The sequence below is a fragment of the Colletes latitarsis genome, chromosome 2 (genome assembly GCF_051014445.1).
Source record: "Colletes latitarsis isolate SP2378_abdomen chromosome 2, iyColLati1, whole genome shotgun sequence".
NCBI classification, from domain to species: Eukaryota; Metazoa; Arthropoda; class Insecta; order Hymenoptera; family Colletidae; genus Colletes; species Colletes latitarsis.
The window spans coordinates 15,818,323-15,837,689 of NC_135135.1; the positions used below are offsets into that span (position 1 = coordinate 15,818,323).

At 29.3% G+C, this 19,367-nt stretch overlaps 1 protein-coding gene across 4 annotated transcripts; it reads left to right on the forward strand.

Annotated features, from left to right (window-relative positions):
* Nucleotides 1-611: 611 nt before the first annotated feature.
* On the forward strand, nt 612-18,556 carry Taf3 (TBP-associated factor 3). 4 transcript variants are annotated; one of them, XM_076783770.1, is made up of 11 exons: nt 612-1,284; nt 1,490-1,661; nt 1,877-2,119; nt 3,492-4,663; nt 4,809-5,378; nt 5,759-5,938; nt 6,045-6,145; nt 6,378-6,705; nt 11,083-11,177; nt 13,694-13,794; nt 14,052-18,556. In XM_076783770.1, the coding sequence occupies exons 2-11, from the start codon at nt 1,496-1,498 to the stop codon at nt 14,114-14,116; spliced, it is 3,021 nt and encodes a 1,006-aa protein (XP_076639885.1). In that variant the 5' UTR covers nt 612-1,284; nt 1,490-1,495; the 3' UTR covers nt 14,117-18,556. The 4 variants fall into 4 exon arrangements, with proteins under 4 accessions (XP_076639885.1, XP_076639884.1, XP_076639887.1 ...); XM_076783769.1 differs by having other exon boundaries at nt 613-1,284; nt 6,039-6,145; nt 14,052-18,555; XM_076783772.1 differs by lacking the exon at nt 11,083-11,177 and having other exon boundaries at nt 613-1,284; nt 14,052-18,555.
* The last annotated feature ends 811 nt before the right edge of the window (nt 18,557-19,367 follow it).

Sequence of the window (19,367 nt, forward strand, 5' to 3'; positions counted from 1 at the left end):
AATATCTCGAAAAGACTAACGAACACTGATTCAGCTCTCAAAAACAGCAAATGACAAATATGTAAGAATAAGAATAAGATAACAAGAGCTTGAACCGATATAGTTTGATTTTTAAGTTTCTCATAACAGTTATTTAGAACAGAAGTTCTTCATTGTAGTTTCAACTAGAACTTTTATATAACAGTTTATAACTATTATTATTTTCAAACTTTGGTTTTAGGAGAAAGTCACTAGCTCTGGTATCAATTACGAATCTGCCCAAAGGTGAAGGGGTTTTTAGATAGGGCTGAAGCTGGTGACTTTTTCCTAGAGGACGGGCGTTGGGCGTTTTAACACCAGAGGGCCTGAGGTCGAAAAATAAGCGCCAACTATCGTTGAAAATAGCGAACTACAACTTGGGCGGCTCTTTCGACTCCCACGAAGCGGTCCGAAATTACTTCGGTTAGCTTCGGAGAATCGAGAAAGAGAGCATGTGTCAGTTTGCCTTTGTCAATTTTCCGAAACTCTACGAGTTCTTGTACGTGTGATCTGGCATAGTGTGAGTAGTGCACCCGGTGCTCAATCTGGCATCTCTGTTCTGTACTGGATTTGCAGAGGATTATGCGTCTATTTGTTAGTAGTCTGTGTATTGGATGTTGGGCATGGGGATTAATATTAAATCTTCTATTACTATTTTATAATTTGTACGAAAATAAATTAATATGGCATGTAGTTTCTTAGGAATTTTCTATGAAAATAAATGTAGTGCTTTTGCGAAAATTAAATTTTCATTAATAGAACTTTTCATAGGGTTAGTACGTGATTATATAAAATTACATTCGATCGCCTAAAATGTGTACGAATATAAATAAAAGGAATAAAACATTAAAAATGCAGTTACTGCGAAGTTTAAATTTTACAACTACTTAAACTTAATATGTAATTGCAACGTAAATGGGATCAAATAGAACTAAGCCAACGCTATCTTTTTTACTTCCATGGTTAAAGTCTTTCCGCCATTATGGTATATCGTATATTGTAATATGAATCGATGATTACGAAGGATTAAAAAATACGTTTAAAGGAAGATGTGAAGGTGTTGAGGACGCATTGCGTTCCGTGATTGTGTATCGTTTACACTTCGTTAAGTTTCACGAGTAAAATATGTATTACCATCGAAAGAAGGTGCATGACTTAATATCGAAGTGCTGAATGAAGTTAAATAGTGCAGTAAGAATGTGTGTATGTGTCGTAGATTAATAAGCTGAAAAATTAAGAAACTCTTGTATAATTTTTTTCTTCTCGGTAAGTAAAATCGAACTTTATCTTTTGCAATTTGTACATTTTGTATGTTAAAAATAATTTATTAAATCTTATTGCTTCTATGTCACGACATATAAAAACAGGTATATATATTGCCTACAAAATATAATACAATTCCTTTACTTTTAATATGAACATTTACGTCGTTTTTATTACTAATAAACAGTTCCTACTATTTTTGTTATAGTTGAAAATGTCAACAGAATATAGTAGAAGTGTTTTAAAAATGGTTGTTGCTCAAATTTGTCAAACAATTGGATGGCATTCTATTAATTCTACACCATTAGAGTTTATGGTTGATCTTATGCAAGAATACATTTTACGTATTTCAAAACTTACTCATCAATATGCAGAAATTTGTAAGTATTATTAAATATTATAGATATTATATTGACTGTCAAATAAAAGTTAATTCATAATTGACCCATCGCTGGTTGTCTTGCAAAAGTTATTTCATAGAGACGAATTTGACCTTTATGCAAAGATAATCTTTCTGTTATAAAGCTTTATACGATCATAAAAATAATATAAGCTCATTTCCCTTTATTGTTACGCAATTAAAATCTTTTTCCAGTGGGAAGAACCGAAGCCAATCTTGATGATTTAGGTTTAGCTTTCCAGCATATGGACATTGATATACAAGAATTGACGGAATATATTAAAAATGTAGAGCCTGTTCCATATCCTATAGCAGTACCTAAATTTCCAATTCAAAGAGAAAATCATTTAAACTTTCTCAAACCTGGAAGTCGAGAAGTTGTAACAAGGCCAGTACATGTACATGAACATTTACCAGCAATGTACCCAGATACAGAAGGTACAGTATTTTATCATTTCATACTTGTATATATATATTTCTTAAACTAAATATCAAACTATAATTTCACTGAATCAGTGACATAGATGTTAATACTACAGGGTGTTTGGCTACCCCTGGGAAAAATTTTAATGGGGGATTCTGGAGGCCAAAATAAAACGAAAATCAAGAATAGCAATTTGTTGATGGAGGCTTCGTTAAAAAGTTATTAACAATTAAATTCAAAAATTTTAAATCGTTCTGGAAAAATTATTTTCGGTTGCGGGGGTCAATTATAAGCATTTTTGGTGAATAGACATATCCCTGAAATCCTACTCACTTTTGAGAAAAAAAATCGGGTAGGTGTTGAAATTTTTTGGCAGAAAAAAAATTTTTTAAATCGATTTAAAAAAATTATTTTCGGTTGCAAGAGTTGATTGCAATCATTTTTGGTCATTACACATACCCTCGAAATCCTACGCATTTTCGAGAAAAAAGTTCCTTACCGAAAATCTAATTTCAGGTCAGAAATCGTTCCCCGAAATTGTATGCGAATCTTTAAAACATCATAACTTCTGAACGGATTGGACGATTTTAATGTTTAAAAAAGCAAACTACGCGTATTTTGATGGAGAATATGTATAAATTGCAAAAATATTCGAAAAGTTGATCCTTGACCCCGTAAACTGAGAAAAACCCAATAAAAATGGTCCAATTTTCAAGCAGCCATAACTCCTACAATAGTGAATATATTTCAATGAAACTGTTTTCTGAAGTAGTGCTCATGGATACCTACAAAAAAGTATTAGACAACTTTTCTGTAGGGCGCCAAACAAAATTATTAAAAATGAAAAACGAATTTTTAAGAAAAATCGATAGGTGCCTAAATTTTTCGACGGAAAAAAAAATTTCAAATCGTTATGGAAAAATTATTTTCGGTTGCGGGGGTCAATTACAATCATTTTTGGTGAATAGACATACCCCCGAAATCTTGCTCATTTTCGAGAAAAAAATTCAATGTGAGTGGAACTTTAAACGTTAATAACTTTTTAACGAAGCCTTCATCAACAAATTGGTATTCTTGATTTTCGTCTTATTTTAGCCTCTAAAATCACCCATTAAAATTTTTCCCAGGGGCGGCCGAACACCCTGTGTATAAATGTAGAATAATATTTGTTTAATTAAACTGTGATTTCTAGCACTTCGCGTATAAATGTAATAAAGAATTACCTGTAACTCACAATTAATAAATTTAATAATCAAGTGTGCACATACCTCATGTATTATCAAATTTTATTATTTTGAAAATGATATCTTGCACAAAAAGAATTTAATTATTAATAGCTAGTAAAATATTAACTTTGTTAGAATAAATTAAATTGTTACCTTACAGAAGAGTACATAGCAGAAAAAACTGAAACATTAATAAATGGATCATCTGATTTATCATCCAGTAATGGAACATCAGCTAATAATTCTATGAACTTATCACCTCATAGAATATCTCCACAAGTCGTTTTCAAACGCCCAGGAGACCCTGTCTCGTTCGAAAGTCCTATAGTAAAACGTGTAAAAGTGTTAGAGGAAGGAAGACCGTTGCGTGAAATTCATAGTGTAATGATGACTACTTCTGGTTTTTTATCCCCTGCTCGAGAAGGAAAACTACCTGAAGCAAGAACACCGCATCAAACTCGTTCGGATTCACCACAACCTAGTTCTTATCCTATGGTACCTCCTGAACTAAAATACGACAAGAAACCGAAAAAGATTATAAAGAAAGGATTAGAAGACGGTAAAATCGACAAAGAAAACAAGAAGAAGAGTCGCGCTAAAGAATTATTTAAACCAAACAAGGTAGACGATAATAAAATTAAAAAACTAGCTGGTATGAAAGAGTTAGCTAAATTAAAACCTCTGAAGCCAGGAGGTGGGAAATCACAAGGCACTGTACCAGGCTCGTCGAGCAGACCATCAACTCCGAAATTAATGTCGCCTAAGACATCTGGCAGTCCAAAATTAACAAAAAAAGTAGAACCAAAGACCAAACCAGAAAAAATAGTTGATCTTACTGGAAGTTCACCACCAACAGAGAAAAAAGAAGATAATATTGATAAACTTCCATCAGAGCCAGACAAGCAGAAATTGAACATATTTAAAAAGATTTCAAAACCACGCGAGGATAAAGACAAGGACACGTCGGAACAACATAAATATAAAGAACTCGATTCGAGAGAGAGTTCACCAGGTTTGATAATCGACGAGAATATTGATAAACAAGCAGTTCGTAATGATACCGAGGTGAAACACGAAGAAAAGAAGACTCCGCATACGCCAGATGTTCATCTACAACCAGACGGAGGAGAGTTAATTGACCTACAAAGTCCAGGTTCAGATGTTTATATGTTTGACGACATGTCTCCACCAGGAACACCCAGTACGCCAAAAACGCCAGAATTGAACATGCCCACAACTCCTACAGACCATAAAAAGAAGAGAAAGGAAAAGATCAACAAAAAGAAGGAATTAAAGTCAAGAAGCCCGAAACATTGCGGCAGTCCGAAAAAGGTAAGTTGAATTTTTCTTTATACATAGTGCTACGTGACATTAACACAAGTGCACATGTGCGTGTATATGTATACGCGCAAAGCACAATTAATTGCTTGAAGATGATACCAAAAATCATCGTCGATACGCGATTACCATTTTTCAGACAAAACTTTCCAACGACGTGGTAGAGCTGGATATACTAGATCGACCAAAAACTCCACAGGCACACGAACCTCAGCTTTCCAAAGAACCGAGCTTTCCGCCGACACTTCCATTTCCTTTCTTTCCGTCATTTCCTCCAGCACCTGGTTTAATACCACATCCTATGTTTCCCAGATTTCCATTACCTATAGGAAGGGGTGGCGCTGGTCCTCATCCAGCAATGCCAAACTTACCTTTACCACCTCGCTTCTTAAATCTACCCGCGAAATCTGAAGACTTCTCCACCGTATCAAAGAGTAAATCTCTTGAACGAGAAAAACATTTAGCACTATCTACCACTGAAATAACACCCTCGGTGACAAAACATGAAAAACTGGAGAAAGAGAAGGAGGATAAGTTGAAGATGATTAAACAGGATAAAGAAATATTTACACCAGTTCCTACAAGTACTGTTGCACCGCCTTTATTGTCTGCACTTGCAACACCAATTACGTATTCTACACCAGTACCAATTGTACCATTAATACCTTCAAAAGCTGCCAAAATCGAAAAACCGGATAAAAACGATAAGGTAACCTTTTGTTGTATTATTTATTTAAATTTCACGTATAATATTTCAGAAATTATCAAAACTTTCATTTTGATTATCTCAAAAATACCCAATGTATTCTTTGTATTATTCGATATACATGTAAATTTACACATCCTGATAATAAAAAGATAGAAGTCAAAGAAGAAATGTGAAATATTATTTAAAGATTAAATTTATAAATTTAAATTATTTCCGGATTTTTCGTATTATTTACAACGTGTTGTGTATACTTATATATTAGATAAAGATTTTTCAGAAGAAAACAATTATTTGTTTAATTTTGGAAGTTTTTTTATACAATTAGAAAGACGGTTTTGGTAAAAGGGAAATCATTTATTGTAGATAAACTGTATTTTCAGAAATCAAAGGAGCATAAGAAAGAAAAGAAGGATAAAATTAAGAAGAAAAAAGATAAGAAAGAGAAACATAAGGAGAAAGGGGAGAAAATAAAAGAAAAGAAAGAAAAACTTGATAAGAAGGAAAAGATAGAGAAAATTAAGGAGAAAAAGGAGAAAAAAGATAAACGAAAAGAAAAGGAGGTATGGTCAAAAGCTATTATTAATTATTTCTATATATTTACATCATTTTTGTGAGAAATAGAATTCTAAATTTAATAATTTATATTTTAATAACATTTAGTTACAGAAAGAAGATAAAAATTCAGAAGCTGTACCAAAAATAACATTAAAATTAGGAACAGCCTCTCCAAGACCACCGACACCTGATACTGCACCAATGAAAAAAATGTAAGTTTATAATTGTTATTCTTTTTATCACACTATTATATTTCATGAAAATGCACTATGAATATTTTTATAATAATTTTTCTATGTAAGTGTATCTATTCATATTCGAATCCCCTCCCCCAAGTTTCCAAGAAAAAGTTTCGATGTCCGCGCTTCTGTCAAACTGACTCTATTACATATATTTTATTATATGTAATAAAACATACATTATCATTACGGAAATGTGTTATAGAACTATAAAGACATTACTGAAGAAGCCTGAGGAGGAGATGAAACGGGAACCAAGTCCAGAATTAGCGAAAATATCAGCATTAGTAACGCGACCGCCAAAGCAAAAGTCGGCAAGTAAGAAAACAGAGGAGGGAACATTAGATGGAAGCCCTGCTCTTCCTACAGATACTTTCTCTGCCAATCTTACTAGTGTGCCACTCGCAACAGTTCCTCGAGCAAAGAAATCTCACTTCAAAGCCTTACCTCAAAGGGAGACTCCTCCATCTCACTTTGATCCTGTTCCTAAGCTCCCAACTCCTCTGATGCAACAACAACCACCGTATTATTTTGTAAGTACGTTTTATACGATAAAAATATTTTTCAAATATGCGGAAACATTATATTTTCAAATGTTTACACGTCACGGACTAAAATATATGAAGTTAATTTTGAAATTCTACATTTAGGGGTGTCACCGCTTACAATTTCGAAAGGAATATGTTTACGACCATTTTGATTTTTTTCTTGAATTTTTATTATATATCGATAAAGCCTTTGTCATTTATATTTCATGATTCAGACATACAGTGAGTTTTCATTTATCTATGCATTCATGAATATAAGTGTGTTAAAGTTTTTGCAATCAAATGCAATTAGACTTTCTTATAATGTTCATTATTCTTCACGTACGTATGAATAAATCATTTTGAGTTTACAAAATATTGTTACAAAGATCTAACATACCTTCATATTATGTAATTTCATACATAATTTTAAAGAATTGTTACATTAATTTAATAATAATTTATAAAGAAAGAAATACCTGAATTGACAAAAGTAAAAAGAATTTAGTGCAGGAAATTTTACGATTAAAATAAACTGTAAAATAAGCTTGGGTGACAACCCTATTCTTTTGTTTTATTCACGAATTCAAATTCAAACTAAAAGTTAAATAAGTTATTTATTGAGCTATTTTATGTTGATCGATATGTTTTTAAATTATTATAATAGTTACAAATATTTGCATCACATATTCCATAACAAGTAAAAAAAAATTATATAAATAGTTTCTTTTAAACAAAGATCTTATTTGCATATTCTATATCAGATATCATTACATATGTAATTGATATTACTTTTACTACGATGATTAACTCAACCCATCAGTACCATTCGAATTTCACCTCATCCAAAAATTCCAGTTTCCTCAATACTTCATTTTTTATTTTCTATGCATTCATGACTTGCGGTGACGGTATAATTTTCATTTGGCCTGCTTTGTTGTATAGTTACGTTTGTCTAAAGTATATATGTAGAACAATTTCATAGCTACATTAGATTTGTTATGTATTTCATGTTGTAATTACAAATCTACTTAATTATTTCAAAGTTTAGCACTTCTATCAAGTTAATCAGGTGGAATTTTTAACGTTGAAAGAAGTCTCAGAACTTAACTCTTTCCAAATATTTTGGAGGTGTTTTTATTATAATTGTAATTTATTGCAATGCCAACGTTTACTCGATAAACGTAAATTATAAATGTAATTAATGTCAAGAAACCTAGTTCTAAGATCTTTCTTATGTTATACTTCTATTGAATTGGGTTTTAAACTTTCTCTTCTTTTCTTAATATTTTCTCTTGCAATGCAAATGCACTTATGGTATATTTTAAGTAGCTTAAACAAAATTATATTTAATGAAAAATATTTTACGAAAGAAAGGAATTAGAGTAAATAAAGGAACAATTTTATATTTTTATAGGATGCTTCATTAGAAACAGGGCATTATTTAGTTACTTCCTTCGCTGTTAAAAATGTTAAATATTTGGATGATTTTATTAAAGAAGTGAGGTATAAAGATAATTTTTTCGGAATGTTTTCAGAATAATGAAAGATATATACATTCTTTAAATGGAACCATATTTTTTTCTACGTGGTATTAAAAACTTTTTTCGGACAAATGTAATCCTTGATATATATATTTTATTGTAAAATTAGATGGTTGTATCATGTTTTATAATTATTGTTCACATTGATGATTTTTTCAATATTAGATTTATTAGTTTGCCTTGCTTTTACATTTTATCACAAATTGATATTAGCATTGAAAAATTGTTATTGTAAAGAATGAGATAATTAACTAATTTCACGATAAAGTATGTACGTATCACTGGTGATTGAATTTTGTCTAAAAAAAAAATTCCTAGTACATTATAGAAAAAATAGATTCTATTTGAAATGATATACGTAATATACTTAAATTATTCTAATAAATAATGATTTTCAGAGAAAAATTATCACTGTACTTCATTGTCTTACAAAACTATTGAACTTTTAACTTTATCACCTTTTTACATCTTTAATAATAACGAAATAGGGATTCTATTTCTAAAAAGCCAACCAGTATATAAGGTTTTCATACATATGAATCAGTCCATATTATTAGAAAAATTAAATGTAAAGAAAGAATGTTATAAGACAAAAGTTCATGGTTTTAAATACTTTTTTTTTCTATGATACTATTCTGCATTTATGTGCAATTGCAAAGTACAACTTTAGTTACTCTTTATATCGAATTTTATATTTGTTAATATTTTAATCCATGCAATTTTTTAATATTTTTTATATTTTTTATAGTACTACTCAATATAAAGTTCTGTGTAATGAATAATTGGAATTGCTCTTTGCAACTATACATAACGTATGTACATAAATACACAATATTAATATAGAAAATTCTAATATTTAAAACCATGTAATTATGTAAAACGTTATAGTTCGAAAATTTGAATACTACTACAATCAGATAAAATCTTCGATGTATTGAGCTTTGGCAACTAAATTTTTAGGATTTGGACCTGAATTCGATATAAAATACTCGACATTATCGTATCTAAAATTACCAGATATCTGCATACATTTAATTAATAATAATACTACTCTCTTTTTTCTAACTTAAATTTTTTGAATATGACATCTCAAATATGTGAGTTAGTTTACTGAAGTTATACAAGACATATTTGTAATTTCTAAATAAATTATTTCGAGTCATAGTATCAACTTTTAATAGGTAATATGTGCAATTTAAATGGTTTCGTATTTTCTTTAAATTTTTCGTATAATATTATATACATCGTTATCATAAATAGTGTCCCATTTTATCGAATTATACGAATATCTTCGAAATAATCAGTGGTCTGGGTTATTAGGTGCCATTTTTATAGAACTATAGTGTTTTTGAAACATTCAACATCAAAGTGGTAGAACATTATTCAATATGATTGCCTATAAGCCCTACAAAGTTCTATAGAAAACATTAATGTACAGTGGTCAACATATATAAATACAGTACCAATTATATTTATAATACCTTTCTCATGTCATTAGTTTTATGCTCTGTTTCAAACAAAAATATTCTGCAAGAAAGCAAAGTTTAAGTTAAAGATTTTTTGTTACTCGTTTTTGGTTTTATATCTTTTCTGATAAAACCTCATTTGGTTAATAGATTTTTTTTGGTTTAAATTACGATTTTATTTTTTATACATTGTTTATAATGTAATTAATTGTACCATTTAGAATAGTTGCACAAACTATGTAGCATTTTCAAGGATTTGAAAACTCTGTATTCATTCGTTTCTGAAATGTCAAATTTTTCTTCATTCTTTTATGTAGTTATAGATCACTAATCTTTTCAACTACTTATGACAAAAGTTAAATATTGAGCTTAGTGTACCGTGATACTTTCAATTAAATTTATTTGTGGCTTATATGCATGCACATAAGTGTTAAATTTATATATATGTTGTAATAAATGATGTCTTATTTTCAAATTGCGTAAATACTATAAGATTCTCACATATTTTTGTAGAACATATTTTCTTAACTATTTAATTAATTTTAATGAAAAAATTAGATTCTAAAAAATTGATAACAGAATAATGTTGCTTTTTTAAAAGCTAAATTTGGTTTAAGATATGTACTTATAAACGAGACAAAGTATTTTAATAACTATGCAATATTATATATTCAAAACTTCTAAAATGACTACATGTGCAACTAGTTTTATTATCACTGCATTAAAGAATCAATAATCATCAGAAAATTGTATGAAAAACCATACTAGTTTATATTTAGAACTTAAAAGTATCTTAATACTAGAAGAATCTTAAAATAATATGGATATTAATAAAATATAAAAATATATGAATTTACTATAAATTGGGACATTTTTGAAACTCTTGTGACCAGTGACATACATTTTTCTAGATAATAAAGTTGGGAATCCTTGATATAATTTTCTCCTTAGTTACTGAAAAGCAACATATGTTCAAGATTATAGTATTTATCTTGACCTAATCCATCCATATTTGAAAAAAGAGCTTTTTATCATTAATAAGTTTAGGTATGGCAGTTATTTAGAAAAACTTAAACAATGTTTAAACTATTTTGGATCCACTAAAGGCTTAGAAACAATTAAAGGTAAAATACTTTGCTGTTCTGTCTTCTTGTTATAGCAAAATTAGGTAATTTAAATTTCAAAGAATGTACAAATTAACGGGGAAAAAGAATGGACAACTACAGAAAAAATACACTTATAATACTGGAAAGGAGATATTAAGCAATCTACAAAATAGTGAAGAATTGGTTGATTGCATGCGATTTGCATGTTGTCATTAAACATAGCATGCAAAACAGTTAGGAATATAACCGACGGTTTTAACGGCACAGAGACGAAAGCAGATGCAGCTCTTAAAAAGGATGATGCTAAGGAAGACAAAGAAAATGGCAGGATCGTGCTGCCCACAACACCAACCACTACTGTGGTGAGTATATTCCCATTCTAAACAAAAGTCATTAGGTATTCTTTGTACAATGATAATCTATTTTCCATCTACTCCAATTTAATAGAAATATATGGATTCCTGCGTTGCCTTTAGCTCTTGCCTGAATTTATGTGATCCTTAAGGCATTTTTTAAGTTTCAGTTTCAAAATTTTGACTTCAACCAAATTCTTCTAAAATGCAATGCACAAAGCTATATTCTTAATCATATTTACAGCTTGTACAATTATACAGATTTTATTAAATTAATGTAGAAGTAGTCAAACTTTATAATACAGAGCATTTCATAAGTTTTTTAACAACACAGAATTTGGTGATATTATAAATTGAATGAACATTGTTCTTTCATGTGCCTATACTTAATCGCTAATTAAATGTTTTGTTTACTATAACAGTTAGATACATACGCATTTAATTTTTACTTGGTAACTAAAACTAGAAATTGAGATACCAACCCTTTTAATATGTGTCTACTATAGTTGTTGCCACATAATACTAGCAGTTAATTATTGACAATGATCATTGTTATAATGTTCTATTCAGTGTCTTGTATGCAATATGAGATAGAGTGTAGAATTCTGTTTCCTAATTTGTCATATCATTTCAGATTATGTATTAAATTTAAAGTCAGAACACAGTTCCTGCAGTTCCTAACAAATCTGTTTTGTATGAGATTGAAAGTTTAGTTATTGTATATATTGCATTATTAAATCAATTTTCGAACCAAAAAGCAAATTATGTATCGAAAGAGTTTATGATAGCAATAGTAGTTAAATTGTTGCAGATTTTATGTGATGTTCTTTGAACTTCTAATGATTAGTATTTTTATTGGAGTTTACATGTGCCATCAAATTTTATGATGATATATTACATCAGTGATCTTGAAGTTTTTATTACTTATACAGCAATAAACTATGCAACATAATAAAATTATGTTATGGGATGTTAACTTACTAGCATTGAAGCAAATTGTTTAAAGTACAGTGAGTCCTCAATTTAAAACTTGTAATTTCAGAAACATTTCTTTTTTCATATAATCTTAATTCCAAACTCAAATTGAAGTTAGACAGTATCATATACTTCTTCATGAAAGGAAGAATTGAAGGAAAGAAAACTTTATTTAATATATAAAAGGATACGAATATAAGATATGACTTATTGTCAGTATAATTGAATTTGATTTTTTAGAACTACTATCCCTTGTATAATTTCAAATACGTATTTACGATTTTTCTCTTTTGTTAAAGAAATAATTTAACAAAAATTGACAAGTATTATACATGCGCAACAATCATACTGTAGAAAAATTAAAAATAATATTTTTATGTACAATAGTTAATAGCTATATGTATAATATAGTTATTTCAATAACTATACAAGTATATAGGAAGTTAATAATTTCGTAGTCAAAAATAGAATTATTTTCAATACCTTTATATTTTCATTATTTTTTAAATTTAAGTTTAGGAAATTAAAGTTAAATGTATGTGCAATAACGTTAGGTATTTGCAGCATGTAACTTTAATCTCAATATTCCCACATTGCATTGTCTTATGAACATGATTTTTACAAATGTTTGTTTATAATTTATATATAAGGTACGCCATTTTAGTTTCAATTTTGGAAACATCAAATTTAATTTGTAGAATATATAAGTAAATTAAATCAGGTGCATTTGTATTGAGTGTATATGTTGTATGAAATTAACATTTTCCTAATGGTGGAAAATTACTGAAATATACCCAGAAAATCGTTAGTTTTAAATTTAATAAAACTAAGAAGGCTAGTATTTTAAATCTTGGTTTGATGAACTTGGTCTCTGTCTGAGTTAATTAAAAAATAACTCAAGTAACGATGTATCATAAGATATTCCTTTATGGGTCAAGTGAAAATTTGTTTTATTACCGCAAGCCGAAACCTAATTTTTATATAAAACATGTAAATCCTTTCCTAGTATTTGTGTTTACAGTGCCGAAAATAGATCATATATCTTCATACATTATAACCGAAAGTACTACAAAAGTACTTTTTGATGATCATGTAAATTCAATTTTATTTTTAGAACATATGATGTACTAATACAAATTTGGATTTATATTTTGTAATTTACACATTAATATAAATCATTAATATTAATAAGTCATAATCATTCCATTTTAGCAGCATATTACATACTCATGTGTTCACAATCGTGTATCATGCATCATAGTTATTTTTAATATAATTATTCTTACAAATCGTTATATTTTTTACTCAGAATTGTCTTTATGTGTATTAAAAATAACATTTGTAGAATATTTTGTAAACTAAAAGGTATAAACGTTTTTATCACGCGCCAATTAAAAATTTAATATAAATTATGCAGTTGTCTTTAAACTGTTCAATACAGTTTTATATTTTGATATGTATTGTTGATAATACAAAAGATGGGTTGAGTTACCCATAAATGTAGTAAAAGCAAAGTCTATTGTGTTTTTATCGTGATATGAGTCTTTCAGGATCAAGGTGGTCATCAGGTTTGGATATGTCCTGCTTGTGGCAATCAGGATGATGGATCACCAATGGTTGGTTGTGATGATTGTGACGCGTGGTACCATTGGTAAGTACTTTTTTGTTTTATACATTTGAATCCAATGTTGCACACTTAAAAATGTGCATTTTCGAATTTTTGTTTAATTGTGTGGGAAATGTATACCAACCAAAGCATAAAATCTCATGACACAGAAGTCAATTTGTTAGATTATTCACTTGTACCTAATATAGATTAAAATCCAAAATATATTTTACGACAAGGATTATTTAATTCGTAGTCGTATTTTATATTTAATCTATATACATACATTTTCAATCATTCAGGGTATGTGTTGGTATGCAAGTACCACCAGCTGACAACGAGGATTGGTACTGCCGCTTTTGTATAGCCAAAAAGCAAGAAATTCATCACGATAAAAAGAAGAAGAAGCGGAAGAAAAAAGTGAAGGTTTCCGCCTAGTACAAGCTTCCCGGATCTTGTGTAAGATCCGGTCCAACGATTCAAACCTCTACCAAAGTTAAAAAGAACAGCAAGCTCAGTGTAAGGAGTATAAACAACAAGAAACTATCGAAAACTGATATAAAGTTACAAATGAAGTCGTTAAAGGAAAAAACCATACCCATCAAGGGAAAGGCTGGAAAAACTATTATGAAAGTTAAGACTGTGAAGAAAAAGAGTAAAAAAATGAAAGATAGTGCAATTCAATTGACTTAAAGTGTGTTACTTTTCGTGATCGTTATGACAGATTCAAATAATTTAATTTTAACACGTTGATCGCTATTGAAAAGAGTTAGTTCTTCAGGATAATTGTTTCTCCATAAAAGAAGGGAACCATATAAAAATTATGTTAGATTATCGTATGTTGGCTTGATACAAGCACAAGCAGAATATTGAACCGTGATCGTCTCAAAGTTGAAATAAATATAAAAATTTAATCTTGGTTTAAACAAACTTATAGCAGAAAAGAGTAAAAACTCCTGGCAGTCAGTAATACAGTTCTATATATGTTGATTATTATTTCATGCAGATATTCTTCTCATTCCATTTACATGTTTTTACAGCTACGCACTTAACTGTATCCAGAATAGCCATTAATTATTATTTTGTTTAAATGGTAAGTGAAAAATTTACATTAACGTATATCAGTATTTACCGTCCTCGCGCGAGGAAGTTAGGCAGTGTTTATATTCCGACTCTAGTTACAGTTTACAGTAATGCATGGTTAAATTACAATAGAATTGTTTCAATATATTTTTTAAATTAAATATTTTATTATAATATACTCGGAATCTCTTTGAAGTGTGTGACCTCGGTCGTCGCTGCTTGGCCTACTGTAACTCTTTCACTTACTCTCGTTATATTTATTTTCTTTCCTCGTTGAGAAGCTCGAGCGTATTCTTAGAATAAAATCGCTACCTGAATTTAAACGGGCATTACTGTACTAGTTTCTTTACCATCATACGCATTCTGTGCACTATTGGCCACTGTCGATCTTCGCCATCGTCTTCAGTGCGCGTGATAATAGGGAACAGCGTAGCCAAAAAAATAAGATAAATTCTATTTTTGGGGAATGGGGGAAGACAGCGTAACACGAGGGCCTTCACTACCTGGTACTGTATCGAGTAGTGGGAGAAACAACTTGACAATAGGAACTAACACCCCTTGTTTCTCCCACTACTTCGCATGGTAGGAGATACCTACTGAAGGTTTCACGTTATGCCGGCTTTCATCACTTTTAAATAGGATTTAGCTTATTTTTTTAGCTATGCTGGTAGGGAAACTAGTAGACTGTAACTGCAGTGGGGACGCAAACGATGCCTAATCTTTTTTTCGCACGAGGACAGTAAATGTATAAATATTTTGCCATTTTTCAACTAAAAACCATTAATTATACAAATTTATTATAAAGAACAGTTAATATATAAACGTTGACTGAAATATGCATATAATAAAATGAAAATGTTTATTACTTGAATAAAATTAATAAAAGATTGTAATAAAATATAAATACCTATCACAGTACATTTACGTATTTATACTGAATTATTTTAGTAGATTATTTGCAAATAATTTTACTGAATTTAATGAATTTCTAAAAGAAATATATAATAAGTGAACGTAATTTTATATTTTTTTTTAAAGAAAATAATACGTAATTACTGTATCATCAAAAATATCTAATTTTATAGATATTTTGTATGCATTTAACTTTAATTAATATAATTAAAAATAGAAAAAACTTTGCGGAAAGGTTTATCTATAAATATACTTCTATATTAATATCCATCATGATTTTTTAAATTTTGTACTCGTATTTATGTAAAATATATTGTTGATATTTAACGGAAGCATATTATGTCATTGGAGTACTTAATTTTCTATTAAAAATTTAAACAAAAAAAGTACTTCTGTATATACTACTAAGTAAAATATGTATCTTTAGGTGTCACATTTTTTAGTAAATGTAGAAATCACTATTTATTTCTTTTCATAGACCAGAAATATGTAAACACAATGTCATTAAGAATTCAATTATATAAAAATGATGTTAAAAATACAAATATAAATAGCACATGATTTGTATGTAGCTGTCAACGTGTTAAAAATAATAAGGTAGACGTAGTAAATATGTAGTAAACAATTTTATTTTCGCTCTTATTAACGCAGGAGCTTCTGCGTAATTGCATATGGAGTACATTAGGGTGGATTTAAACGATTTTTGTTAAGACCTACTTTGCTTCACCCTCCAAAATTGTTCTATTTATAACTTATGGCAATCGTAGCTTATTATACGTCGCTGAATTTGCTCTATCTCTGAATAAGAATGTCGTAAAAGTGTATGTATATAACTTCCTTAAAAAAGATAATGGATAACTGACATTTCAAAAATGAGATCCACCCTTTGTGTATATATTCTTCGCGACTGTACAAAATTTGACCGATTGCTTTGCACTTGTAATGTTAACCCTTACAACTTTGTTTATTTTTCTAAGAAATCCTCTGAATCTATAAATAAAGAGAATATTTCATATATTTATTTCCAAATGTTTCAGAAATTTTTAGCGCGTATTCTACAATGTGAAATATATTTTCACGTAAACTAGCGATGTATCACTTAACACATTGAAACCCGTGCGGATAGATTTACCCGTTTCATAGACTGACGACAAGCGCCTAAATGGATAAATCTACCCGTTTCATTGACAATAAATATGATAAATGAAGGTGAAACATTATGAGATTTAATTATTATTTCTAACATAATTTAATACTTAATTAAATTACGATTAAATTATTACGTATAGTAAAAAAATTGCAAAAATATAAGTATAATAATGTATTCAAATATAATTGTATCTAAACTGGTACACTATCAAGAATCTACCTAAGCATTTGGGTCTCAATGTGATAAGAACGAAAACCTAATCGAGAGATATAGTAATATTTAAGAGTTGTATTCATTATTTATTGATTTGGGTGTACAGAGCTATGTTAAATTTTGTTGCGTTTCCATATAATTTTTCTCTATTTAAATATTAAGTGATCTAATGAATTGAAAAAAATGTAATCTTGTAAACAATGATTTTTTTTGGAAAAATGTAATAGTTGTTAGGGTTAATTTTGATATTACTTCGAAAAGATATAAATAGTAATATATTAAATATCGTTATGCATAATTTAGTTAGTACTTTATTTCTTTTTGTTATCACAGGATACGTTATAAATATGATACAATTGGACTTATGAAGTCGAAACTAGAATCAATAAAGAAAATAGTTACATAATTAACATTATATTTTATAGTTTTATAACAAATCTTTATTACAAAAAAAAAATCAATAGTAATATTATAACAACTATGATGATGGTGATAGTGATGATGAAATAATCATAACAAAACGAATGAATTAACGCTAAAAGAATTTTGCAATTGAATTAAGCACGTAAAACTGTGTTTCGGTGAAAATAAATTTTGTTATAAAAACTACAGATCATTTTTTAAGAAACGAATGCAAGTGAATTTTTCTTACACAGTAATACAAAATAGATAATCATTTGTATTGTACGATGGAAGTGACACGTATAGAAATTGAAATAAAAAATGTTACATGTTAAATGAAACATATACAATAAATGAATTAGAGACAAGACTTAAACAATTCGTCAAGTTATTTTTAGTATTGGGTCATTTCACGTGAAATTTAATACTTTTTGGAGTAAAAAGTTTTGTTTTTAAAGCCGATTACTTTGAATCTATTAACAAAGGAATATCGTGTTTTATTAAAAAGTGTGACTGCTTCTAAACTTTTTGACAATAGTGTATTTCAAGATCATTGAAGTCGATGCTGTGACCTCTATTCCGAATAATTATCGAAGGTTATTTCTAGGATGTGCATTTCATAATTGACATCATAATGAGCTGTTAAAAGCATTGATGCGGCCCGTTTCAGATAACTGATTCACGCGCTCGGTTGCTACGGTTGGCTGACTATACTTCTCTCACGCTATATTATTTGAATGAAGTCTACAAACGAAATTCCAGATTTCATAGTCGTATAAACAATGCCATTTATACGTTTGTAACAGTTTTACTAATCCACCCTTTGCGAATGGCACGTTTACCACAATAATCAGATTTATTAACATCAGCTTGTTTATTTCTTTAGTTATTAGTTAAAAGTATCCTTGCTTGATAGGAACACGAAACTTCGATCAGAACATGACAGAAAGAATAGAATAATTATTTTTAACGAGAAACTCGCACATTTGATTTAAGGATGTAGTCAAAATTAACTCTTAGACGGTTTAATACCGGCAAAATGTCCTAGTAACGGAAGAATATATTTTATCATTTTATTATTACTAGTATACTAAAAACCAACTTGAACTACATACTTTGTTTTAGATAAATCTAAAGGAGTTTGAAATGTGCATACTTCACGAGATATTTCAAATTTCCTAATGAGGATTATGTTTTATTCAGAGGTGTTCAGACGTTTCACCGTTACATAGCAAGCATTTCCTGAACCGTTTCATTATACTTCTCATTCGAAACATTCTCAGAGGTATGCATTTTCGATGAAAGAAGAATCGTTTTAAGAAAACAAAGATTATTCCATTCGAATAGTTCAAATATTTAACTTTGTCCTGAACGATTACTTTGTGTATCCATAAGCAAAACAGACGTTTAGGAGTTCTCGCTTAAATGGTCCATTTTGTATATAAGTCAATTTTGATTTTTTCAAATAAACTTTGTTCCTTTTGTATTTTATGTTTCACACGCGTTTAATGAAAATTAGTAAGTTTTGTCATAATTATCGGGTTTCGGATAAAACGGTTACGACTTCTAGATGCATGAACTACTGCGAATTGGCACGAAGTAAAAGTAACAGTCACCTTGCACTATCTTCCGTGAGTGTAGGTTCCGTTTCCAACATACAATTCCTAGTCTTTGATCTTTGTCAGAAGTCATGTGATTTATACTATCTCAATTCTATAACAGTTTCAACGCAATTCTCCTTTATAAGTTTTCGACTAACTTTCCGACGGAGCTACCGATTTTCGTAATTAATAATTTATAATAATATCATCGCTACAAATTTTTCGTGAAAATTAAATATTGTGAACGTGTTGCAGAT

Coding starts and splice junctions, on each gene's coding strand:
- Taf3 (XM_076783769.1), top strand. CDS start 1,496: ATGTCAACAGAATATAGTAGAAGTGTTTTAAAAATGGTTGTTGCTCAA. Junction 2,120..3,491: donor AATGTACCCAGATACAGAAG/GTACAGTATTTT, acceptor GTTACCTTACAG/AAGAGTACATAGCAGAAAAA. Junction 11,178..13,693: donor CAACACCAACCACTACTGTG/GTGAGTATATTC, acceptor TGAGTCTTTCAG/GATCAAGGTGGTCATCAGGT.